General features: G+C 38.8%; 1 protein-coding gene and 1 long non-coding RNA gene across 2 annotated transcripts in view; one reads left to right on the top strand and one right to left on the bottom strand.

The window, feature by feature from the left end:
- The window catches only part of bean1 (brain expressed, associated with NEDD4, 1), a 51,407-nt gene extending 27,844 nt beyond the window's left edge, over window positions 1-23,563 (top strand). Inside the window, exons 3-8 of the mRNA XM_085182280.1 lie at window positions 7,061-7,264; window positions 8,040-8,175; window positions 15,650-22,417; window positions 22,508-22,595; window positions 22,681-22,758; window positions 23,388-23,563. Coding sequence (XP_085038406.1) covers window positions 7,061-7,264; window positions 8,040-8,175; window positions 15,650-16,040 — 731 coding nt within the window. The 3' untranslated portion in view covers window positions 16,041-22,417; window positions 22,508-22,595; window positions 22,681-22,758; window positions 23,388-23,563. The remainder of the gene's footprint in view (window positions 1-7,060; window positions 7,265-8,039; window positions 8,176-15,649; window positions 22,418-22,507; window positions 22,596-22,680; window positions 22,759-23,387) is intronic.
- On the bottom strand, window positions 22,795-23,405 carry LOC146505736 (uncharacterized). Its single transcript, XR_014877508.1, has 2 exons — window positions 23,253-23,405; window positions 22,795-23,060 (listed from the first exon to the last, which is right to left on the bottom strand). It is a non-coding gene; the product is annotated as an uncharacterized LOC146505736 (long non-coding RNA).
- Window positions 23,564-23,861: the final 298 nt, after the last annotated feature.

The raw sequence follows: 23,861 nt of genomic DNA, 5'->3' as shown, positions 1-23,861 counted from the left end.
CATCTTTTATTACAAGGGTTCCCTCCCTCTTCTTTTTCCTGCCGCCCTCACTCCAAAATTATTGTGCTTGCCTTCTCCCTGCGCTCTTACATTACTCTGTGTATCACTTAAGTTCTCCTTCTGTCTTAAATCATATTAAAGTGGAAAGAACAAAAGCCTTGCCCAGCTGCCTTATAGGACAATAAAATCCATGGTGCTGTATGAAGCAAATTCTTCCTCAATAAGAAGTAAGAAGCTATATGATGATGTACGATGTAAGAGAGCATTGACCGATCCCAGTGAGCAAGCTCAAATGAATGACTTTGCATTGTGAATGTCCAAGAGCAATTTTTCCTTATAGCAGGGATTTAACAACATAGCTTTTATCACCCATCAGGTACATTATGAGGTCTTTAAATTACCACGATAATCTCTAATTGTGAAAATACACAGAATTGTAAATAATGTCAGCTGCAGACCAATTGCGAGAACCAGCTGTTAAATATGTGACGGAGTTACACCGTCCCGGGCCGCAGACAGCTGACCTGAGCGCATACACGCACCACCACCGTTAGTTTCTACACTTGTAGCGCTGGGTTACCGGGGCTGCGCGTCTTTTAGTCGACCGGGCAGATAACAGGAAGGGGTAAGAGGTATATTTTGAGCGGCACAGAGGGTGGCAAACATATATATTTTTTTTTACTTACCTTTAATAAAGCCGGTCGCGTAGACTCTTCGTGATCGCCGATTGTACGAGTGGTTATGCAAGCCGATGGTATGGTGTTCCGGGGTTCAAATAGTGGAAAGGTCACGTGAACTGCATTATTTTGGTTTGTTTTGTTTTGTTTTTGTTTTTGTTTTTGTTTTGTTTTTTGTTATTGTGAAACACTGTAGGCTGCCTGGAAGTGGCCATAAATATGTGTATACATGCTGAGGAAAAAAGAGTGTTTGGGGGAAAGAAATGATAAAGGGGTTTGACTATTATGCCTGGTGGGAGGGGCAGTGGGGCCGTCGGGGCCTACCTGGGCATTCTGTGAGATGTTACATTGAGGGTAACATGCAGACTGGCTCAGCCGCTTGTGTTTTCTATACAGATTTTTGTTTTGTTTTGAATTAAGTCAGTTGTTTATTTTCTTTGTAAACAATCTTTTGTGCACCTGGGAGGAATAAACTATACACACTGAATGGTTCCTGACTATGCCTGCATTTGTTCCGGAGAAGTTTAGGAGACCCCCGACAAATATGTCCCACATGTGCACCAGTCACACTTTATTTGTCATTAAGAAAACTTTATTTTATTGATGGATTTTATTGAAATATTTTATTGATTTAAGCAAAAGTGATTGCCACTGTGAGTGGAAACAGATGAGAAATTTAAGTATGCAAATGAACAGATGTGTTAGATTATTATTTTATATATTTGACATTAAAGATAACATTTTAAATAGTCGAAATAGTTCTAAACCGAATAGTTAGTCCAGCTCAAACAGGATGACAAATTCTTACATGCTGAAGATCTGCCATGTCCTCCAGCATAGTCTCGAGCATGAAGGCGATATCAAGACACACAAGGAGCACTGGACAGGATCACTGAAGGGCATCAACCTTTGCAGTACTGGTATCTGTTCCTTTGTGTAAGGAGGAACAGGAGGAGCACTGCCAGGGCTCTACAAAATAACGTTCAGCAGAGTACTGCTCATGTCCATGTTTCTGACCAACCTGTCAGAATCAAACATGCGAAGGTTCACGTGTGACAGGTTTGAAAGATTCTAGAGACACAGTTGCAAAATTTAGGATGTTTGCAATCTAAGTGGCCATTTCTGGTGTTCTTTGGTGAATGCCAGTTGCATGACACTGCGTTGCGAGCACAGGTCCCACTAAGGTATCCTGGGGTCTACTACCACCATCATGGAGTGTGTTCCTGATAGTTTGGTCAGAAACATGCACATGAATAGATTGCCAGAGATCATTGTGTAAGCATTGTTCATGTTCCTTAAAAGGAGCAAATGCTGGTCTTGCTGCTTGATTGATGTCCTATTATGGCCCTGCCCAGTTCTGCTTGTATAAAGGGCTGTCTGTTGGTATCTCCTCCACATTCTTGACACTGTGCTGGGAGAGGCGTTTTCTTGTGACAGCACCTACTGATGTGCCATGAGCTAGACTGCCTGTGCAACTTGAATGGACCTAGATGTACCACCTGCAAAACTACTCCCTGTGGGGTGTATTGGCTTGTTGTTGCCTTTCCAGTGCACCCGTTGTCACTTTCATATGCGTCAAAGCAGGTGAACTGGATTCACAATTGTTTATGGTTCCTAACTGCAGAGACTGATATTCCTGAAGTTTAACTGACTTTTTTGTTTTTGTCTTGTTGTGATTTAGTGTCCCCTTAAGGCAGTGTTTTTGTGCAGTGTATTTTATAGGTTAGGACTAGGGTTAGGTGTTCAGCTGTGATGGCTATGTCAGTGAATCTCCTCACAAAGGTAGATGTTTATGTGCATATGTGTGGAAGGATGGAAGCAAGGGTTATGCAAATTTAAATCTATACAATTATAGATTTCCTTGTGAGTTCTCTCTGGAGAGAATGAGAGAAAATGGAGTTTATGAGGAAGAGATGAGAAGAGAATTGAAGAGAAAATCATGTTAGGGGAGAGAGAAAGAGGAGACAAAGAAGTGTGAGAGAGAGGAGACATTACCAAGAGAGTAAAGAGGTCCGCTGAGAATCATTTGGGGTGAGAGAACATTTTCCTGTTCTCGGGGAAATGTGTTAAACCAAATTACTGTTGACAACAGAATTATAGACGTAGACATTCAAGGGAGAAAGAGAAAAGGAAAAAGCAATGGAGAAGCCCAGAGACTGAAATGAAAATAATATTGTGATTGTAAATCATTTAGAGACTTTGATTGTTCCTCCTGCTTTACATTCATTGCAGCTAAAGACAGAAATTTTTTTTTTAACAGGAAACAGCAAGGCAACGTCAGATGGATGTCTCCATCTGTGTCTCCAGACTCCAGTTCTAGTGACTCCAAAATATTCCTGTGTTGTTTTGGTCTAAATGCTATGCAAAGCTTTAAATGCGCAGTTCTATATGTTGTATCTCTCCATGGCTACTTGGCTGCACCGCCAAAAATATTTCAGGCAACTGGTAACGTGGGCTGCTATACTTCTGATTTGTGTTAGTGTTTGTTTTTTAGCTTTGCCTCTGATGTGGATAAATATAAACCAAGATTTCCATCCTTTCTTCCTTCATCTTTGTTTCATTTAGCACAACACACACAGCCTTTGTGTTGTGGGTTTGAAGGAGGATTGCATGCAAATGCACCTCCACGACCTCAGTATTTGTTGAATACTGAGTCCAGGTAATAGTTAAATTGTTTTAAACATGTTTTAAAATACACAAATGCACATACAAGCAAGACACAAACAAAAGTTAATAATAATATTTTAGTCGCTCATTGAACTCCAGAAGGAATTTGTGATTAATATGTGCACAAAGGATGGAAATCAAGGATTAATTGAAATTAAGAATTTAGCAATTCCATTTCCGTTGTCAGCATCACTTATCGACTTGACTCCTTATCACTGCTCTTATTGATTCCCATTGGGTTCCTGAGAAACATGAACAGGTAGAAATGGAGGCTGTAGCCTGACTCTTCATCACTGCTTTTGTTACCTGTTGAAGTTCAAGATCGGTTCACTCAGCTTTAACATCACTCTGGGGTTTTGGCTAGCTTAGTGTTAGGATGCTGTCTGTGTGCTTCAAAGTTCTGTCTTGGATACAGTTTGCACTTTACCATCATGCTCTTGTCCTTTCGTGCAAAAAAAAAAAAGTAAAAGCGATGTCCATTGCCGTGCTGTAGACTGCGTCACTATTTTCCTGAAATCAGCTGATTGTACCGCAAGTTCAAGTGGAATTGATTGGCAAGCAGACAAACAATTTTAAGGAAGTGATTTACTGGGCACAGTATCCACATTGTCTCTTGCATGTGCATGTTATGTGAATAAATAGTTGATAGGCACTTTCATTCATTTATCATCATTATTTTCTAACTTTTGTTATATTGTGTCGATCTGTGGAACCGACACCCCAATACAGGAAGTTTGGATCGGCCGTCTGTTTAAATAGTCCAGTCTCTGATCCGATGAGTCGTACCCAGGAGGCAGTGCAGAGCTCAAATGGAGCAGATGGGTGAAGGGACTTGCCCAGTTCGAACTGCCTCTATCCCACGGATTTCTACAGGCCTTCTACCCTGCCTGTTAAACTGTGAAACTGATTATTAGGATGACTGCTTTTATTTAAAACCATTATCATCAGCAACACAAAAAACAAAACAAACTAGACAAAACGTGACTGGATCATGGGACCATTTCTATTGATATTTAACTTCAATATATGAAATAAATACAGTTTCTGTTTAAATTGCTGCCTTTTTAAAGGCAAAAAGAAACAAAAAGAAACATGATGAGTCAATTTTACATGAAAAGTAAATTGAATTTTAAGGTTTTGATTCTATAAATATTCATCTCCACTGTGTTGCTACAGTTAAATAAATAAACACAGTACATTTACGCCATGTTTAACAATACATAAAAACAGCATTGCATTATTTAAGAAGATAATTAAGGTCAAATCAGAGAATACATACTTTATTTTGAGGAACTGGTATAGTACACACAGTGGGTGAGCTATAGAATTGCACAATGGTCCTTTAATAGAAGCATCAATGAGCTCATCCTCCGATAATATGGAGAAATAACATCTAAACTACACAGTGATACATAAATAATAAATCTAAATGGCATTAATTATCCACAACAGAATAAATAGCTTGACAATATCGGAACACTTTTAGTGCAGAGTGAACAAAACAACTGCAACAGAAAAATAAAGGAAAAGAATAAAGAAGTCTTCTCTTTCACCTGCATTGTGAATGTAGACAGACTGATTCCAAGTGATTGGCAGGAAGACAGATAAGAAGGCAGACAGAGAAACAGGCTGATGCTGGAGAAGCAGAACAAACAGACAGATGAGACATTAAACAGAAATGGAGAGGAACAGGATCGGTCTGTAATCTAATGATGATGATGACTGAGAGAGAGAGGGACTGTGTGCCTAGACTCTAGGTCTAATTATCTGTCACACACGGAAATGGAATAAGTCCTCGGGGAGAGAGAGCTGGAAAAGAGGGGGGGAGACGAAGGGAAGGAGAAAGAATGAGGAGGCAGTACTATGTGTACAGGGCAAGACAACAGTTGCATAACATGAGCCCCTGGCATACTGTTGTGGTCATAAAACCAGATATCTGATCGACAGACGGATGATGGGTAGAGAACTTAACTTCGACTAATTTTTCATTTATTTATGCATGGACAAGTAAATCCAAATATGTAGAGGAAGGAAATTTCAGAAAACAACACTGTATGTTAACTTATGGTGTCATCTGGTGGTGGAGAATAACCACAAATGCTTCTACCTTCCATATATGTGGTAGGTAAAGCATGCTTTACCTACCACAACCTACACAATGGTTCATTTTACGAAAAATTGGTTTTGACAAACCAGTTAAATTCTGCACAAGACAAGAGACAGACAAATGCACTGCTGATGATGTATGATGATGCTCCATAATGTAATATTAGGGCTTTTCACAGGAAGGACATGACTATACCACCAGTGTGTGAATGCAAGAGTGGCTTTGTAAAGCGCTTTGGGTGCCTTGAAAAGCGCTATATAAATCCAATCCATTATTATTATTATACTAATTTAAAGCACTCACATGTTACTGAGAAACAAAGCCCCCCACAGTCATGTGACAAAGAGACATTTCACAGAACTTAATGCCGACCTTTTGCGAAAAGTAATGCACAGCATCACTTTGGTAAAAACCTTGATTTTTCAGCTGCTGGACCTGGGCATTGAGTCAACCATGAACTTCTCTTTATACCAAAGTATTCTGGAGTCAAATGTGAGGAAATTTGTCAGACATAATTGGATGAGGCAACAGGACAATGACTCCAAGCAAAGCAGCAAATCTACAACGAAATGGCTGAAAAAGGTGTTGTAATGGTCCAGTTAAAGTTCAGACCTCAATCTGATTGGAATGGTATGGTAGGACCTTAAGAGAGCTGTGTACAAACGAATGTCAAAAACGTCAATAAACCAGTGCATCACTGTAAAAGAGAGTGGGTCAAAATTCCTCCACAGTGATGTGAGAAACTGATAAAGTCATAGGGAAAATGATTGCTGCTTAAGGTGGTTCTACAAGCCATGGGATGTTTGACATGGCTGTAACATCCAGCTGCGCTGCAGCTCATTACACCTATAGGTACAGGACAATGGTTTCATCTGGAAACTATGGATTCTACCCACAATGGAAAGACATGAATGTCGGATTAATTGGTGATTCTTGGCGATTCTGTGCCATAAATACGTAAATGTCTTTTTCAGTGTTAGCCTTGTAATGTTCTAGTGACACGTTTAAGGTGTACACTGCTTTTCCTTTGACCCTGAATTGATTCACTGATTCACAAAATAGATGGATGCCATTTATGACGGATTAGGAGGCGGATAGTGCAAGAGATGACAGCTGAAAGTGTTTCAGCAGTGCAGCTTGTGATGACTGATTTTGAGAAATGTGTCATTGGGTTATACTGGCTTCACAACTCCAGCTTCACAACACCAAGTTGGATACATGTTTAATGTTCAGATGGACAGACAGCACCAGAAGACTGTTTTGCTCTTTGTGATAGATGTGGGGAAATTGTACCATTTGCTGTATGTCTATGAGTATTTATTAATGAAACAGAAATGGAAAGCTATTAAGCCCACACTTCATAATTCTTGGAAATTAGCTTTTTACATTTTCTTTAGTGTTGACTATCAAGTTTTATTGTTTTTTGCATTTTTTCATTATTTTGTTGGCTTTTTGGAAACAGTTTAATATTTAACTTTAAGGGTGCACTTTCTCAAACCTCAGTTATTTTTTAAAGTAGTTAAAATCATTTTAATGGGAACATTCAACACACTGAATCACACAAATACACACTCCACCCTGATCTCCATCTCTCCCTGTTTCCCTACAGTGAGCTCCAACCAGAGCCATGGGGAGTACCCAGACTGCCGGAGTGAGAGGGAGTCAGGAGGGGAGGCATCTCTCCTGGTGTCTCCGCTGGTGGTGGCGGGGATCGTTATAGGTCTAGTCCTCTTCCTCTCATGCATCACCATCATCGTCGGCAGCTTGCGCAAAGACAGTCGACTCCGAAACCCTCACCTTCGAGCAAGCTATGGTCAGTCTGTGACACACCTTGACATATTCTAGAAGTTCCTTTTTTGGTAGCTTTTTGGACTCCTACTGGAATGTAAATACAGCATCGTAAGACATTAAGTTAATACGCAACTTGATATCATGTCCACGACTTCAGGTATGACTATACAAAAAATATAAAGAGTTGGCAGTTCGTCTTGTAACCGGAAGGTTGCCGGTTCGAGCCCCGGCTCCGACAGTCTTGGTCGTTGTGTCCTTGGGCAAGACACTTCACCTACCACCTACTGGTGATGGCCAGAGGGGCCGATGGCGCGATATGGCAGCCTCGCCTCTGTCAGTCTGATCCAGGGCAGCTGTGGCTACAACTGTAGCTTGCCTCCACCAGTGTGTAAATGTGAGAGTGAATGAATAGTGGAATTGTAAAAAAAGCGCTTTGAGGGCCCCGAAAAGCGCTATATAAATGCAATCCATTATTATTATTATTATTATACATTTAAATCTTTTTGAGTCTCATGCTACAAGGTTAAATTGACGTAAATTGGTTGGTTAGGTTTGGGGTTAATTACGGTGAGGATCAGGACATGATACCAGACTGAAATATGAAAAAGTCGGCTCTAAATACAGTAGGTGCTGATATGTAAAGCGCAGCTGGAGTATGAGATGAGATGCCATGTAGAAGAGCACCACATAATAGGTTCAAATAAACCTTAGTCCATCACGCTGAACTGACTGAATGTCCCCAGATGACAAAAGTCTGATTCTAGCACAGCATGAAGTTGATTTTTGTGTCTCCACAGGACAAGACAGTTTTTCTTATGGAGGTTCAGCAGGTGAACTGAGGTCTAGCTGCTTGGAAGACTTTCCTCCTGGTTTAGACTTTGACTCATACAGAGAGTCTCAGATAAACAGTGTGTATCCTGACTCCCCACCACGGTAAGTGCTTTTTGAATTTAAAAAGCCTGTGTAACAGATGTCAGTATTCAAATACAAAACCCTCTTTTCAGAGTAAAAGTTGTCTGTGTATGTGTGATGTCTGTATACTAAATATGAAACTAAAATACTGCTAGACACCTGTTAAAATTGGAAACAGGACGCTTTGGGTTTTTTTTTACACATACCATTTGATAATTACCTAGATTTAAAGGAGCAGGAAGGTCTCTGGTTTGGGAAATATCCTTTTTTCTGGCAAAAGTTGAAAAAAAATATTAAGAAAAAACAAGTCAAATGGAATTTTTTGCCTTTCCTCAGCTACACGCTACAGTCTATTGGCAAAATAAGAAAGAAGAGCCTTTCATTTGACATATATGTGAAATGTCAAGTATGAAATATAAGTGACCATTCATACACTATCATTCACTGTTCTTTGGCCACTTGGTTTGACCTTTTCCTGTGGTAATTCATTTATTAGAGAGCAGTGCTAACTTTGGTGCCCTTTGCAAGGTTGGCTGTGAATATGTGCATGTGTGTGAGAAAGAGGGAGAGAGAGAGAGAGAGAGAGAGAACGGACTTGCTAAAAGCTGGTGTCATGGTGTTTTTGATCTAAATGTCAGCTGGTCTAATTGGCAACTTTAATAATTCACATAAATCCCTCCCCTGCAGTGCATATGTGTGTGCTTCATTCTCATCACTGTTCTTTAGAACCGTTCAAGGGTGGACGATCTGTAGTCTATAACTCAGAGGGAATAATTGTCATACGACTGAACATATCATTTTATTTTATGGTTTATCAGAGGATATTGCTTACAGTTCTCCCTTTCTGCTGTCACCAAGTGTAAACTCTATTTTATGATTATCTGGGAGTGTCATCCATCTGTAGTACGTGATTGAGATGACATTACATCTTATCACTTCCTCAATTGTTGTCAGACAACAGGGATAACAAGGATATCAGAGAGATAATTTACTGAAATGACTCGCTGAAATTTAATAATAGTAGTAATAATCAGACACAGTGGCACCACATTGCGGAAAGAAATCCAGCTTTTTGCTCTTTTCTTATGTAGTTACAAAGTAATTGTCATGTGCAATGTATTGAGCATCACAGAACTGCTGCATGTGACATAATCAAGGATTCCCATCTTCATCTCCTCAGTTCACATAGAAGGTAAATAAGAAATGTAGTCCTTTCAAATTCAAATTCAAATTTTATTTGTCACACACAACCATACACAGTATGACATGGGGGTGAAATGCTTGTAGCTGTACAATGCCCGACCATTAAATGATAGAAGAAAAAAACGTTTTACAGTATTTATAATCTACAGGTGACTACAAACTTTACAAATTAACTTAGAAATTTACAGTAAAAAATGTGCAAATAGCAGAAAGAGATTATCAAGATTATAAATTATAGGAATTATAGGATTATAGGAAATGTGTGGTGGTGCGTGTGGTGATGTGATGTGTGAGTCCAGTCTTATAGTGATGTGTGTGGGAGAGTCCAGTCCTACACCTGGTTCAGGGCCCGAATAGCCTGGGGGAAGAAGCTCCTCCTCATTCTCTCTGTTTTGGCCTTAAGGGAGTGGAAGCGCTTCCCAGACCTCAACAGTGAGAAGAGTCCATTGTTGGGATGGGAGAGGTCCATCATAATCTTCCTAGCTTTGGACTTGCACCGCTTGGTGTAGATGGACAGCAGGTCAGGGAGCTCTGATTGAATGATGCGTTCGGCTGAGCGCACCACTCTTTGCAGATCTCGTCTGTCCTGCTTGGTGCTGTTCCCAAACCAGGTGCAGATGTTTGCCATCAGGACGCTCTCGATGGTGCAGCAGTAGAAGTTCTTGAGCACCTTCAGTGGCAGATGGAAGTCTCTAAGTCTTCTGAGGAAGAAGAGACGCTGACGGGCTTTCTTAACCAGGGTGTTGATGTGGCAGGACCATGACAGGTGCTGAGTGATGTGGACACCCAGGTATTGGAAACTGTCCACTCTCTCCACTGGCGTGCCACTGATGATGAGGGGTTTGTAATTCCTCACCTGCTTTGTAGTGAAGTCCACGATCAGCTCCTTAGTCTTGCTGATGTTTAGGAGGAGGTTATTCTCCTGGCACCAGGTCTCCAGGTTCCTAATCTCCTCCAGGTAGGCCGTCTCGATGTTGTCAGAGATCAGGACTTCCTGGATTATGATTGTTTTTGGGCTCTTTGGAACTGATCTACATATATAAACTTAAAAATCAAAACACTACAAACCACATTGTTTTAAGTGAGTTAACCTCTTATCTCCCTAACAAACACTGTATTCAAAAATGCATTTTTATGTTACATATGACAATAGAAATAGAAAAAAAATCAAGACATGACCTTGTTATTTTTAAGTTATTGGGTTTTTTTCCCTTTCAGCTTATTCTCTGTGTTTAAAATGCCCCATATGGACTTCAATTGTAAAGTTTGCTATTGTTTTTGGTCAAACCTCATATGTGAAGGGATGCACCTGGTAGCAGCAGGGTTTGGTGGTGTTAAATGATGCTTGAGCTGTAGGGCCTAATGTGGGTGACAAATTGTGCCCATACGTTAGTTAGATAGTTAGAGAATTTCAGTTTGAACAGCGGAAATGTGAGAGTAACCGTGAACAACTCCTCAGCTTTCTATCAAGAATAAGGAAAGAAAGCAAAGAGGAGAGCAGGAAAAGGGAAGGGGAGCTAGTGCGCTACGTCAGTACTCTGGCAGGAAACCAGAATGTTCTGTACCGCCTGCGCGTGAGACGTACGTTTTGGCTTGGACTACAGGACAGCAGCCAACCAACGCATATGCATAAACTCACATACACTCACATCCATACATTCGAATCATGCTTTTTTTTTGTAACCATAGTGCTGGCAAATTATTGTTCTGTACCCTGTAAAGAAGCAGGTAGTTGCAGTCATATGATCAGAGCGTGTGTGGGCGCGCATATTTTTGCGTGTGTAGGCCACAGATGGTTGAGGAAAACTCAGAGAACTCAGATCAACAGCTCACCTGCTGCGACTGTGAACGCTACACTTCCGACACACACGTACACACACAATGTCTGGTAGAAAAAAAAAAGTCACGCTTGCGGATCAGCGCCTCACCTGTGGAGACTGAAAGCTTCTGCTTCCTCTCAGGGAGAAGCTCAGCAAGCACACACACACACACACACGCATGGACACAGATTCCTTTCTTTCTGATTTGATTTGCATAATAGCATCGGTGAGCACATAGTGTAGGAAGGGGAAGGCACGTGTGACATTCTCATCGTGTACTGAGAAGATTTAAATAAGCATTAACGTCACAGCTTTGTTTCCTTTTGATTTGTTTTGTGGTTGACACTTACATGTGTCCAGACACTGATCTATTAATATAATTTTTTTCAATTCTGTTATGGTGAGCATGTGAAAAGGAATATTTATGTCATGTTGCTCAAATTTAGGCTGAGGTTTGCCCATTATTATGTCTGGTCTCAAGTGTCACAGCGTATGCTGCTGGTCTGATTGCCGATTCTGATCCAGAGTTCTGCCTACAACAGTGGAAACATCTTAGTTTCTGGTCAGCAGTATATGGATACTATAACCTATGGATGGAAAACTACAGTTTATCCATTTGTATTTTAAGCTTGGAATTATAGAGAATTTAGAATCACATTTCACAGCTTCTTTGTTGATATATAATGTGTAATTAACTGTAAATTACATGTTGCAAAGGCAGTCAGTCAGAGATGTTACCTGTGTTTTACCAGTTGTACAGCAGTAAACCACAATGGAGCAACAGCAGCCTGCATCTGTGACTTTTCATGTAACATTCAATAATGACATGTTTAGGAGCAGCTGAGGCATTTGCAATAATTTGCCCGTTGCTGTGTCAGGCTGCGTGACACTAACTGCAAGTGTCTGACAAATACAGGAAGCATTTTCTCATGTTATTAAGCTGTAAAGCAATTTCTGCACAGTGTCACTTGTCATCTCATAGGAGGAAACTAATCTTCCCACTGTGCACAAACTGGTAATGTAAAGAGATGAAAAGCAGGAAAATGAAAGTAGACAACTGATTATTGTTTTCTGGCACTAAGAGCAATTTGATATGATGAAAACTGATTTGTTGAATGTCATATAGAGATTTCATATTGTTTCTGCTTTATGCTGTAAAAATCAAATCAGTTTTGGGTATGATTCACACACAGTAGCAGCACCATCTACAGTTTAACTCCACAGGCAAGAACCTCTCACAGTGGTAAAGAGCAGTAACATGCTGGCTTTACACACACAAATACACACACTTGCACCGACACACAGAGACCATATGCTGTAAGCAAGAGGTGTGTGGTGTTCAGCTCTGTAGAGCGTCATAACCATTGCATGAATACATGCCAGAGGTCCTCCCTTTCTGCTGACATGTGTGTGCATTTGACTTCTTTTTCTACTGTGATAAATGTTAAGACAAAATCTTCTAGGTCAAGGTTAGAAGTCTGGGAAATATCTGGGTTTAAATAAACCATGACTGTTAATAGGAAAAAGTAAAAAGCAACATTCCTCACACTTGTATCAATGGCAAACCAATTCATCCAATGCTTTTGACTGGCTTCACTTATTGGTTGCATGTGAAAGTTTGGGGGGGATTGCTTTGTTGTAAAGCAAACCTCCATACAGCAAAATAACCAGTAGATAAACCTAGCCCTGATTGACAGAAGCAGCCAGCCTATGCAGGAAAAACGTTGAAACATGGATTTCCCAAACTGTAGCATGAGGATTGAATCAATCTGTTTGTTTGCCACCAAGCAACAGCATCCTTAAGTTATTAATAAATTAATACCTTGATATTGAATTTCATTTACATGATATGTCTGGACTTTAAATAGAAACAAGCAGCAGATACAAACAAACAAACAAAACAACAAACAGAAAAGCAGTTGTGCAGCTCCCAGCAAGTCTCCCAGAGGGGGCGAATTATTATTTATTCTGCCACACCCTGCTAACACACATGCTAGTGAACACACAAAGGTGTAAAACACCTTATTCATTATCTAGTGTGAGGTGTTTGCAGAAACAGACACAGTGGGTACAGAGCAGCATATAGCTCCTCAGAGACAAGAGACACAAGGATTTAGAGTGTGTTACAACACCTCAACGTGTCTAGCGCTCACTTTCCCTCTGTCTTCAATTTTCACCTCAACGTGCTGTCATGCCACTGATGTTTACAGTCAGATTTCTTAGCATAAGGCAAGTGAAAGTAATCCACATGAAAATATTTATTGAAAATCCTGAGTTATGTGGGGGTGTGAGAAAGAGAAGAGAAATACGATGATAAACAATATTTAATAATAAATAATTATAGCTAAAGCCATCGCAGAAAACTTTATTTTTCTATATTATGTTTTTGTATTATATTTCTCCTCATATTAACTTTTATCAAGTGGAAAAAAGTGATTGTGTTCATCCTCCAGCTTCATGTGTTTATATTATGCTAACCATAGCCATGTAGCTAGCCACCATGTAGCACATCATTATATACAAGCAAGCCCAACTTCAGTAACCCTACAAACGTCACTGTTTAGTTTTCTATCTTCATTTATGTCGGAAGAGATAGCAGAGCTGTAAGTTTTAATTTTTCAGAAATCCCTCAGTCAGAACATGGTAAATCAACCTTAGATGGAAACTAGCGAGCTAACTCCCTGCTAACTTCAAACTCTGTTAAACTTAATAAATCCTGTTTTCATGGATGCCTGGATGTCAAACTTAATTGTTACACCTGGTAAAGCAGCAACACTGAATTTAAACAGTTTTCTAACTCTTAGTGATGCCGCAGTGTTTGTTTGACTTTGAGACCTGAAGAGTTTTGACCCGGAAACGGCTAATGACGTCAGCTAATGTTCAACTGGAGTGAACATTAGCTGTTATCTTCACATCATGGCGGAAGTAGCTCTCACTCACTTTTTCTATACACAGAAAGACACAAATTTAACGTGAAAGAAACTATCGCCTAAGCGCTTGCTTATAGGAGGTCATGTGATTGTTGGGGTTTTCTCCATTTTCTTTGTATTATTGTAGAATATGAAGCGCCTTGAGGCAACTGCTGCTGTGATTTGGTATTGTATAAATAAAATTGAATTGAACTGAAATGAAATTGAAAAAGAAAGAAAGAAACTCACACACACACGTGTGTGGCACTGCTGTGTATTGATGTTGTTAACCACTGTGCTGATTAAGTTACGCTGATTTACCTCTTCCTACGGCCCATTCTCATCTACCATTACTTCCACACACAGGGCTATTTTATAAAATAAAAATTCTAGGGCTCCTCGTGGTTTGCAGTGGCAGAGCAATGATCAGAACAACAGCAGCTGAACCAGTCACGTCATTGTGCCCATGCTTTGCATCTTTCCAGCATCAACATGACACAGTTGCTGTCAAACAAGAAACATTTTACATTGGCTTGTATTTTGTTTGTCTTTTATTCAGTTATAATCCATCTAACCTGCAGAAATTTTTCATAATTTTAAGGTTGAATTTACAGTTTGCCTTACATGGATTAAGCCCACTTATAAACCTTAAGTGAATATTTTGACAAAAGCCATGGAACTTTTCACTTTTCATTAAGACTTAATAACTGCAGCTATGCATGTATAGAGTCACTAGTCAATCAAAACAATATTATGGCTTCATTAACAGCTCAGTCCTGAGTGCCAACAGTGTGCATCTTTGGTTTTCCCTACCAGAACACTGAACAACTGTATTTAAAATTTGCATTACAGATACATAAACCTTTTCTAGACTACAGCTGAATTCTGCAGGTTTATATTTTTTGTGTCTTGCCTATTTATCTTCCAAATGTATGTTTTAGATGGTTTTATGTAGATCACATTGTAGATATTGTAGATATATTATTGTGCATAGTTAAAACTGTCTTTATATTTGAAACTGAATGTCTCAGTGCAACAGCTCATGTCTGATGGTGGGAGGGGCAGGCCAGGTACCATCTTGTGTCCTATGGTATTCTCCTGTGAATTTCTATTACGGATGGACGTATTTGAACATAGAAAATAAGGCAATGGCATCAAGCTATCATGAAATAGCAGATTAAAAGCCGGCTTATTAAAAAGATAAGCATTGGGAGAGTTCAGCAAGCACACTACCTGACATGAACCATTTGTCAGCACGACTGTAAATTTGCTAAAGAGATGTTTCTTTACAAAATGCCCATTAAGAGTTTGAGCAGATTACGCCCTTTAAGTATGAGTTATTTTGCAGTTGCTATCATTTTTCCTGTGTTGGGAAGGATACATTTTATGTGCCTGCACTTGGAGTAAGCTAAAAAAATAATAATAAAGAAAACAGAAAACCACCTCCAGACACCCACATGCACAAATGGCAAAGAAGAACTTAACTTAGTAACTGATGTTATGATATAAAGTCAATGTTCTGTAATTTATCTAACTTTTTCATTTTTGTCTTTTTGCCTGTAGCTATGATGAGTGTGTTGGTCCAGGTTCGACTCAGATCTACATCCCTACAGATGACCCACCTCCTTACTCATTGGTGGACCCCTGTCAGGGGGGAGCAGAGCAGGAGGAACGGCCTAGCTACTCCCTTACAGATCCTTCCCCATACTGCGGAGAGACCTCAGCCAGTGCTGCCTGGTTTTCTCCCTCCCACTACCCACTGGGACTGCAAGAGCAGGAGCATCAACATCTTGCATCTATCTCCTTCCCACTGGAGGCAGCACCACCTTATGAGTCAATGCTGCCAGAGCAGGGACAGCCCCTCCCTCTCATGCCATGTGACCTTTATAAACACCAATCAGAGAGGGGGGATGATGGCAACTCCCAGCAACTCCCTGCGAACCAGATCTCATAGGACAGTTAATTTGTTTCTCTCACCTGTGGGCTTGGTGAATTAAACAAACACTTGGGATGTGTGGAAAATAGCTTTCACTAGCAGCTGTGACACCAAACGATGGTCCAAAAGATGAGCATTTCTTCCACACGGTTGCAAAGACCTGAAGAGGCTGAAGCTTGACTGCGGTGCAGTCAAAACTCCAGGTTTCAACCATTTTACTGTTGTTTGTCTACGGACAAAATAAAACTCAAGAACTGCATTATACTGCAAAGTTCCTGGAATGGCAACTTCTCTCAACGGCTCTCCTCTATGTTGTTTAGTTTAGTTTTGCCATGTGTTGACTGTTATCGTCTCCTTCTTGAAGTAGGACTGATACAAGAGTTGTGTGTCTTGTGTGGAGTTTAGTCTGAATCGCTTCTAAACAAATGCATTTACATTTATCCATCATGTCATAGACAACAGGAAGTTGAGTTTGTCTTTACAAGAAAGAGTATGAACAGTATAGATGTGGGTTTTAGTAGTCTAGTTTAAGGTATACACAAGCACACTCAGTACCATCCTTGAGTTTATGTTGCTGTGATGTCACATATCTTCGTATTTAGAAATGTTTTGGAAAAAAAAACTGTACTTAGCTCTGATGTTATATAGAACATGTCAACTACCAGCACACCACTGCTGATTTACAATCTCTATAGTGTGTGCAGACAGTAGCGTGGTTTATGGCAACCTCCAGTGTTAGTTTGTTGGTTGTGGTAGTTTGATTAGAAGGAGTTTGTGATGAAATGGCTGTGTATAACAGGGGAACTACCTGGACAAGGAATTATCAACATGCCATTTTTCCAGGTATATTTCTATTACCTTTTAGCACCATGATGACGCTATAGAAAACATTGCTAGCATGTCATTTGAATCTGTCATCACCAGAGAGGAGTTCAACTTGTCCAGCTGTATAAGTTGTCATAATTCTTCCAATCAAGGGCTCTGGTTTTAATGTCAATGCTGTAACTGGATCCCAGCAGCAAAATGTAGCTTGGAGCTCTCCTCTTGTCGAGGTTGGGTTGATGCAACGGAGAAGAAACACAGTAAACTGTAGACTTTATTACATTATTCACTCATAAGGGATGCTTCTGCGTTGTTGTTCTTGTTCCGCTCTCATAAAATAATTCACTTGGCTTAAACCGTCACAAATGTTTTCTGTATCGCACACAGGTGAGCAACACATGGCTTGCGATAGCCAATAAACTAATTACTAATGAACAAAATAAACTGATGTGGAAACTTTGTGGGTCATTCCGTCTTAACTCATTAAATTTCTAGTAACTTCTCTTTTCAGCCACCTTTGTTTTCCACGAAATGTTCAAAGTTTGGATATATTCTGTATGATAATTGCTGTGAAATTTTACCTTAAGATATTAAATACCTTTCTAGATTTTAAAAACAACAACATTAATTTACACATTAGTGTAATATTCAGGCACGTATCCTAAACACAATGAAAAATTTAAAACAGCATGGAAGTTTAGTGAAAATAGCATTTTTAGGTCGTTTCGTTTTACATTAAATTTTGAACATTTAAATTACTTTGTCAATAGTGGTCTTTGACAACGTGAGATGGTTTTTTGGGGCAAAATGTCATAGCATGAAAGCAAAATGTCACAGCAATCATGACATATATGCAAACCATGAATATTTTTAGGAAAATCAAAGATGGCTGAGCTGAAGGACAACGATGATTTGAGACAGAGTGACCCAGAAAGAGTTTTGTAATATGATTCTAAAATATGTTTCCGCTACAGTATCTCAACATTTAAACATGTAACTGTCAGCTGTGAAGTTTCTGCTGGTACTTGTAAATCAAAGGGTCCCCTTGAAAGGTTATTACATCATTCTGCCGGACAGGCACCAGACTTCTTTTACAGGCATTATTTAAAAATGTTTAAGATGATAAACATGTATGGCCTGTTCCAAGTGTTAGAATTGCAAAATGGTTCAAGACAAGAGAAAAGAAAATGATCAACGTGTCCTTGATACAGTATTTCCTTGTTAATTTGCTGTCGATGCATCAGGGGAAATTAGTTTATACAACAGCAGATATGTGGTCAAATGCATCCCATTAGCAGGTGGTTTGGGTGATCTGATAATGCTGTGTATTGGTGGTCATTTACACTAATATGCATCAGAGCTGACTGTTGCTGAGCAAACTGCTTAAAGTGTAAACAAAGTAAATCCAGATACAAATGTTTTCGATGTTTCACCATTTATGCATCATTTCCTAATCAGAAACAAAGCAATAGATATGAGCTAAAATGCATCAGCTGTGCATAAATTGAGTTGAGCAAAGGGGAAGTAAAGCCAGTCGGAAGCATCTGTAGTGAACAATTTTGCCAATTAATAATTAGTCAGCATTAAAACAGTAAATAAGTTAATAACGGAGAGATAATGTTGTTATTTTAATATATATCTGCAGCCATTCTGTCAAATGGACCATGCAATCATTACACACTCCATTCTGTTAATGAGATGTGGGGAGACATCAGGGCAATTAGTTTCCAAAGAAATCTAAATTGTTCATTATTTATTTTGTGTTTGAGTTTAAAACATAATAAGTTGGGAAATTCTTTAAAGTACAACAAACATGGTACAGTTACCATGACATAGACATGTTCAGAGGGGGATTTTTACAATGTGGGTGTTATCTCTGAACAGCCAGGTTGGATAAAAGCAGAACAAATCACAAACTTTTCTAACCTTAACCAAAACGGAACAAAAACCCAGACAGCAACTGTTGGTGCACAAAATATGAATATACCTGCATTATGGTCACCAGACAACCTGATCTATCACCTCAGGTGTCTGTGTACATATGTTATATAATTTACTATATGTGTCACAAATACACAAAATGTTTGAATGAAGTGTTTAGAGTTAAAATTGGGGCTATCCTGGAGACACTAAGACCTGTAGACAACATCATCATTCACCAGTTATTGAAGCAGGAAGCCACTAAAGGCTGAGCTTTAATAACATTTTTTTCAATGTTAGTTTAATTTGACAAATTGACAATTTTTTGGAATTATCTTTACGTGTGACATAGTGTTTTAGTTAAAGATGTGCCTATTAGCCCCCAGACTGTTAGCTTGAACATTGTAGCCATAATTATCTCAAGGCAACCAATCTGCTGCTTTGAGCTAAATCTCTGGTGATGTACTGATTTTGTGATGTAGGTAAAAGCATGCTATTATAACTGAATCCCTGTTAAATGCCTTGTGATGACAGATTTTACTAAAGGATACCATTTTCTTGACTGTTTCAAGCTGTTCTTAAGGGTTCTAGTTAATCACTGGTTGTCTTTTGGCTCAAATTAGCACCTGGAAACGAGCCACTCACAACATTTACTTCATTACGTTAGAATCTCAGTACTACTTTTAAGATTTTAAGCATTCAGTCAAGAGTAATTTTCTCTGATGGATTACCATATGTTGTAATAAAACGTTTTTGTCTGCCATTTCAAAGTTTCTCCACTATTCATGTTTACTTATTTTTCTCTCTTTCATTTTTCTGACTTTATATATCTTATTTAATGGTGTTATTCTTATTCCACATTTAGGAGAAAATTAATGGGGAAAAAGTATAAAGTAAAATCATTTGTAAAAATAATATGAAATAAAAATGATGGGTTTTATGAGAAGATGTATAAGCCACATAACAGACGTGATAGAATCACCCAGGCTAGCAAAGATTCAGACAGGCACATTTAAACCAATTATGTATTTTGACCATATCCTCCTGAGAACCGAGGGAAAAAGTATCTTCCTGTTGAGCTTTTTTGTGATTTCCTGTCTCTTTGGAACTGAAAGAGACCACCCAAACACATGAGATATCATCAGAAAGACCAGGATATCCCCAATTAGGCACATCAGGACTTAGTAGGGTAGCTCAAATAAGTCAAAAGTTATAAAGACCAAAATGACAAATGTCCATAAATGAATATGCTGGGTCTCGGAAGAATATTTAAAAATCAGACTTTATGATAAACCAGTTTTACATTTATCCACTAGGGGGCGCTGCAGAACAAAATAGCCTGCACAGAATGGTGAGATAGAACATTTACCTAACTACAGCAGTGTTTCCCAACCTTTTGGAGCCACGGCACATATTTTACTTTAGAAAACAGCACACCACCAAACAAAAATGTCACAAAAAGCATATTGATATTTTTCCCCCGCGCATTAGGTATAGCGGAATTGGCTTGGTTTGTCCCCAGTATACCTTTTTTGCTTTCTTCTGATCACTACTCATGCTAGGGCCCTCATCTGGGTCAGAATTTTCTCCAGGACCCAGGTCAGATTGACTATTTTTTTTTTCAAATATTTATCTATTGCTATTACGCGTCTCACAGCATGACTATTACGTAATTGCTTCTTTGTCTTTGTTTCACTGGCAGTTGGCAACCCATTTAATTAGAGCAGGAAGAGAAGGTAATTATTCTGCCTGTTACTGATGCCGATCGCTTAGAGTACTAATCAGGTGGAACGGTTGGGAAACACTGAACTACAGAACGTTCTGTATCAGAGGAGGGATGTGTCACACCTTTATAAGAATAAACAAAAGGTAAAATAGGAATAGGAACTGTGTGAATTCTTTCTTAGTTAAATTGTCTCAGTCTTTAACTTAATTGTTCAGCTAGGATTGCATTACTTTGCAGGTGCATTCTCTTTAAGTAAATGGTATTTTGATGGTTTACATGTGTAACCAATCGTAATCTAAATAAATTGTTTTTTGAGCAAACACTAGCAAGGCCCACATTAGAGGCTCTGCAATGTTGAAATATTGCATCAGTCTGACATTTGCAAATTCAAACTTGTGATCAGATTTCTCCATTTTTTTCTAAACAGATTTTTAAAAGTTGGCTAATTATGGGTTATTTTAACCTGACATGTTCCTCGGTGTGGCTGTTGTGATTCTGTGGATTTTTTGTTATTATTTTCTGTGTTTTTGGTAGATGTTTAAGTTCCCTGAGCATTTCCCTGTCTGCTCCTCTCTCTGTCACATCTTTTTGTGTGAAGTGTTAGTCTTCATGTTCTTTCATACATGTTAAGTGTTAGTACCCATTGTATTATTTCCTATTTTACAGTGAAGATTTGTTTCTCTCATGCCCTGTGTAGTGTTGCTCTCATCTGCGTGATTGTCCTCGCCAGTCCTTACTCTGCTGTTGGACATTCCCTAATCAGCCTTTGTACTTTTTCACAGCATCTACTCCATTTCCCGTGTTTGTTCCCTGTGCTCAGCATACTGTTAGCCTCACTCATTGTGGTTATTGGATTATTGTTTCTTTACTTTCTGGACTTTTCTCTGCTATTTTAGACTTTCTCTTATAAACCATATTAAAGGCTCACCTTTTGCTGAAGTCGACCTCTTGTGTTCTGCATTTGAATCCTCAGCCTTACACTCCACACACCTTGACATCCTCTAACATCATACTATTCTCTTCTACATTTTGTTTTTGTCTGGTATTTTATTCTGAAAAAAATAGCAGTTACAAAAGTGATAATAATAGTATTGACAATAAGATATTTGGAGAGGTTAGCTGAAGAGTCACAGGGACTTTTTTACAGAACTGCGGAGGAGGGGAGTCTCATTTTACTCTAAGAAAAACTCTTTGACAAAACAAAATCTTTGACAAATATGAAGTTACTCTGTTTCTAAATTGCAGTCATTTGGGGAAATGATGTGGTGCACAAAACAACATGCAAATGGCACACTTTTTCTTTTTCTTTTTTTAGAGCTACATAGTTACACTGCTGAAAATATGCAGTCATGATATATCTGTTCATCTACTGTTTACAAGTTCCAACATAGAATACTAGGAATTACAGAAGGAGTCGTTTATACGGAGCCTTTTTGGTGGATCTCATTGTAACAAAAACACAGATTTTCGTGATTACTTTAAAAGGGGTTTGACTTTTTGTAACATTAAAACAGAGTGACTGTAGATGAATAGTTTCAACTCCTATTTGCCTTGCCTATAGGTGCAAATTTAAATTGAAGCTTAGTTTCAAGTCTTTTATTTCACAATCGTTGTTTTTGTTTAGCGTCAGTATGTTTGCTTTGAGTGCTCTTTATTGCTAACCAGTCAACTACCTAACCCTCATATCCGTGTGAGCAGTTTAGTTCAGTTCGCCAAGCTCTGTGCGTTTGAATACAGGGAACATGTGATTTATTTTTAGAACACTTTATTTCCCAAAACTGACCTGGGTAGATTTTTAAGATGCTTCTTACATGTGCACACCTAGCTTAAGTCCTGCTGGACTGGTTTATAAGTCAGTCTGAGACACTGTAAACAGCAGTTATAACTTTAAAGATCCATTGAGAGGCTACTGCTCGTAAATAAAAAGGTAAGATGACCTATTATTAAAAATCTGTTTTTCTGCCCTTAATGTGGAATTGAAGCCAAAGGACTACACTAAACCTCATTTCACTTGTAGAAAATGAAAGCTCATATTGTGCTCCTGATCCTTGTTCTTGTGGTCGGACTTACAGTGATGCCTGCTTATCCCGATGAGGACTCTAAAGGTAAGACCTGTGTGTATGACTTAGAGAATACTCAAACAGCCCTTACTAAACACTAAGTTTGTTTATGATGGTTTCAATCGTACAGTCATTCCAGATTACATAGCCCTACCCAAGCTAGAGAAAGATGAAACTTTGAAGCCATTGAAGCCAGAAAATGCAGGAGGTATGTTGACCAAGAATAGTTTTGTGTTTGCTCATATTTGTATTTGTGTGTCTGTGTGTGTGTGTACCATGTTTAGATATCTTTGCAAGGACCAAAAATTGGAATGCTACTATACTTGTGGGGACCAACTGTATGGGGACAAAATGCCCGTCCCTACGAGACATGTTTAAGGCTCAAAATGTGGTTTAGTGTCAGGGTTACAGTTAGGCTATGGTTAGGTTTAGGCTAAGGGTTAGAGTTAGCCATTCACTTGTGATGGTTATGGAAAGTGGCTAGGGAAAGCATAAAGTCAAGTAGATGTCCTCACTAAGATATGAAAAGAAGTGTGTGTGTGTGTGTGTGTGTGTGTGTGTGTTTGTGTTTAAAGCCTTTACTTTGATGTTGCCATAAAAAACTGTACATGCAGTACCTCAGGGTTGCACCTCAGCACAATTTTGAAAGTACTGACAGGTTTACTGTACATAAACTTACCAGAAATGTAGATTTACTTAGACCTCGAACAACTATGAAACCAGAAAGATTTAGAGTTCAGGATAACAGACGAAACCTTACTCAGAGTATATTGTGGTTGTACTTGGTGTGGAAGTAGTGTTTGTGACTTAAAGATCTTTTTGTTTTTTTTATTGCAGAGAAACCTGACGATTCATGACAGAAAAGAGAGGTTTTCAAAAGCTTCTTATAAATGTGGCTCCCACCCAAGGCATGCTGAATAAACAAACATGGCAATCATACAAATAATGCTAATGCAAATATTTTGTGTTATATTATATACAGAAAAATAATAAAGTTCAACTTGGATTTAAAAGGATAATCTGATATCTTTAATTCCTAATTTACAATGCTCTAATTTAGATTACTATAAGAACTATAAGAACATTTTCTTATATGGTAAATAATTAGTAAAATAAAAGGTACGTTACTTTGTTTTTTATCTTTACCTCAGAGAACTCACTTGTATGCTATGGAAAACAATGAAGAACTTTAACTATAATTAGGTTGATCAAATCTTCCTGCAGTATTGCTACCTTTTATAATATGTAAAATGCATAGTACTTTGCAGAAGAATATAAATCCACTAAACAGAGAATTGCAAGAACAAAACT

The sequence above is a fragment of the Neolamprologus multifasciatus genome, chromosome 13, assembly GCF_963576455.1.
Source record: "Neolamprologus multifasciatus chromosome 13, fNeoMul1.2, whole genome shotgun sequence".
NCBI classification, from domain to species: domain Eukaryota; kingdom Metazoa; phylum Chordata; class Actinopteri; order Cichliformes; family Cichlidae; genus Neolamprologus; species Neolamprologus multifasciatus.
The sequence above is the reverse complement of the archived record's forward strand: the minus strand, read 5'-3'. Positions and strand labels throughout refer to the sequence as shown.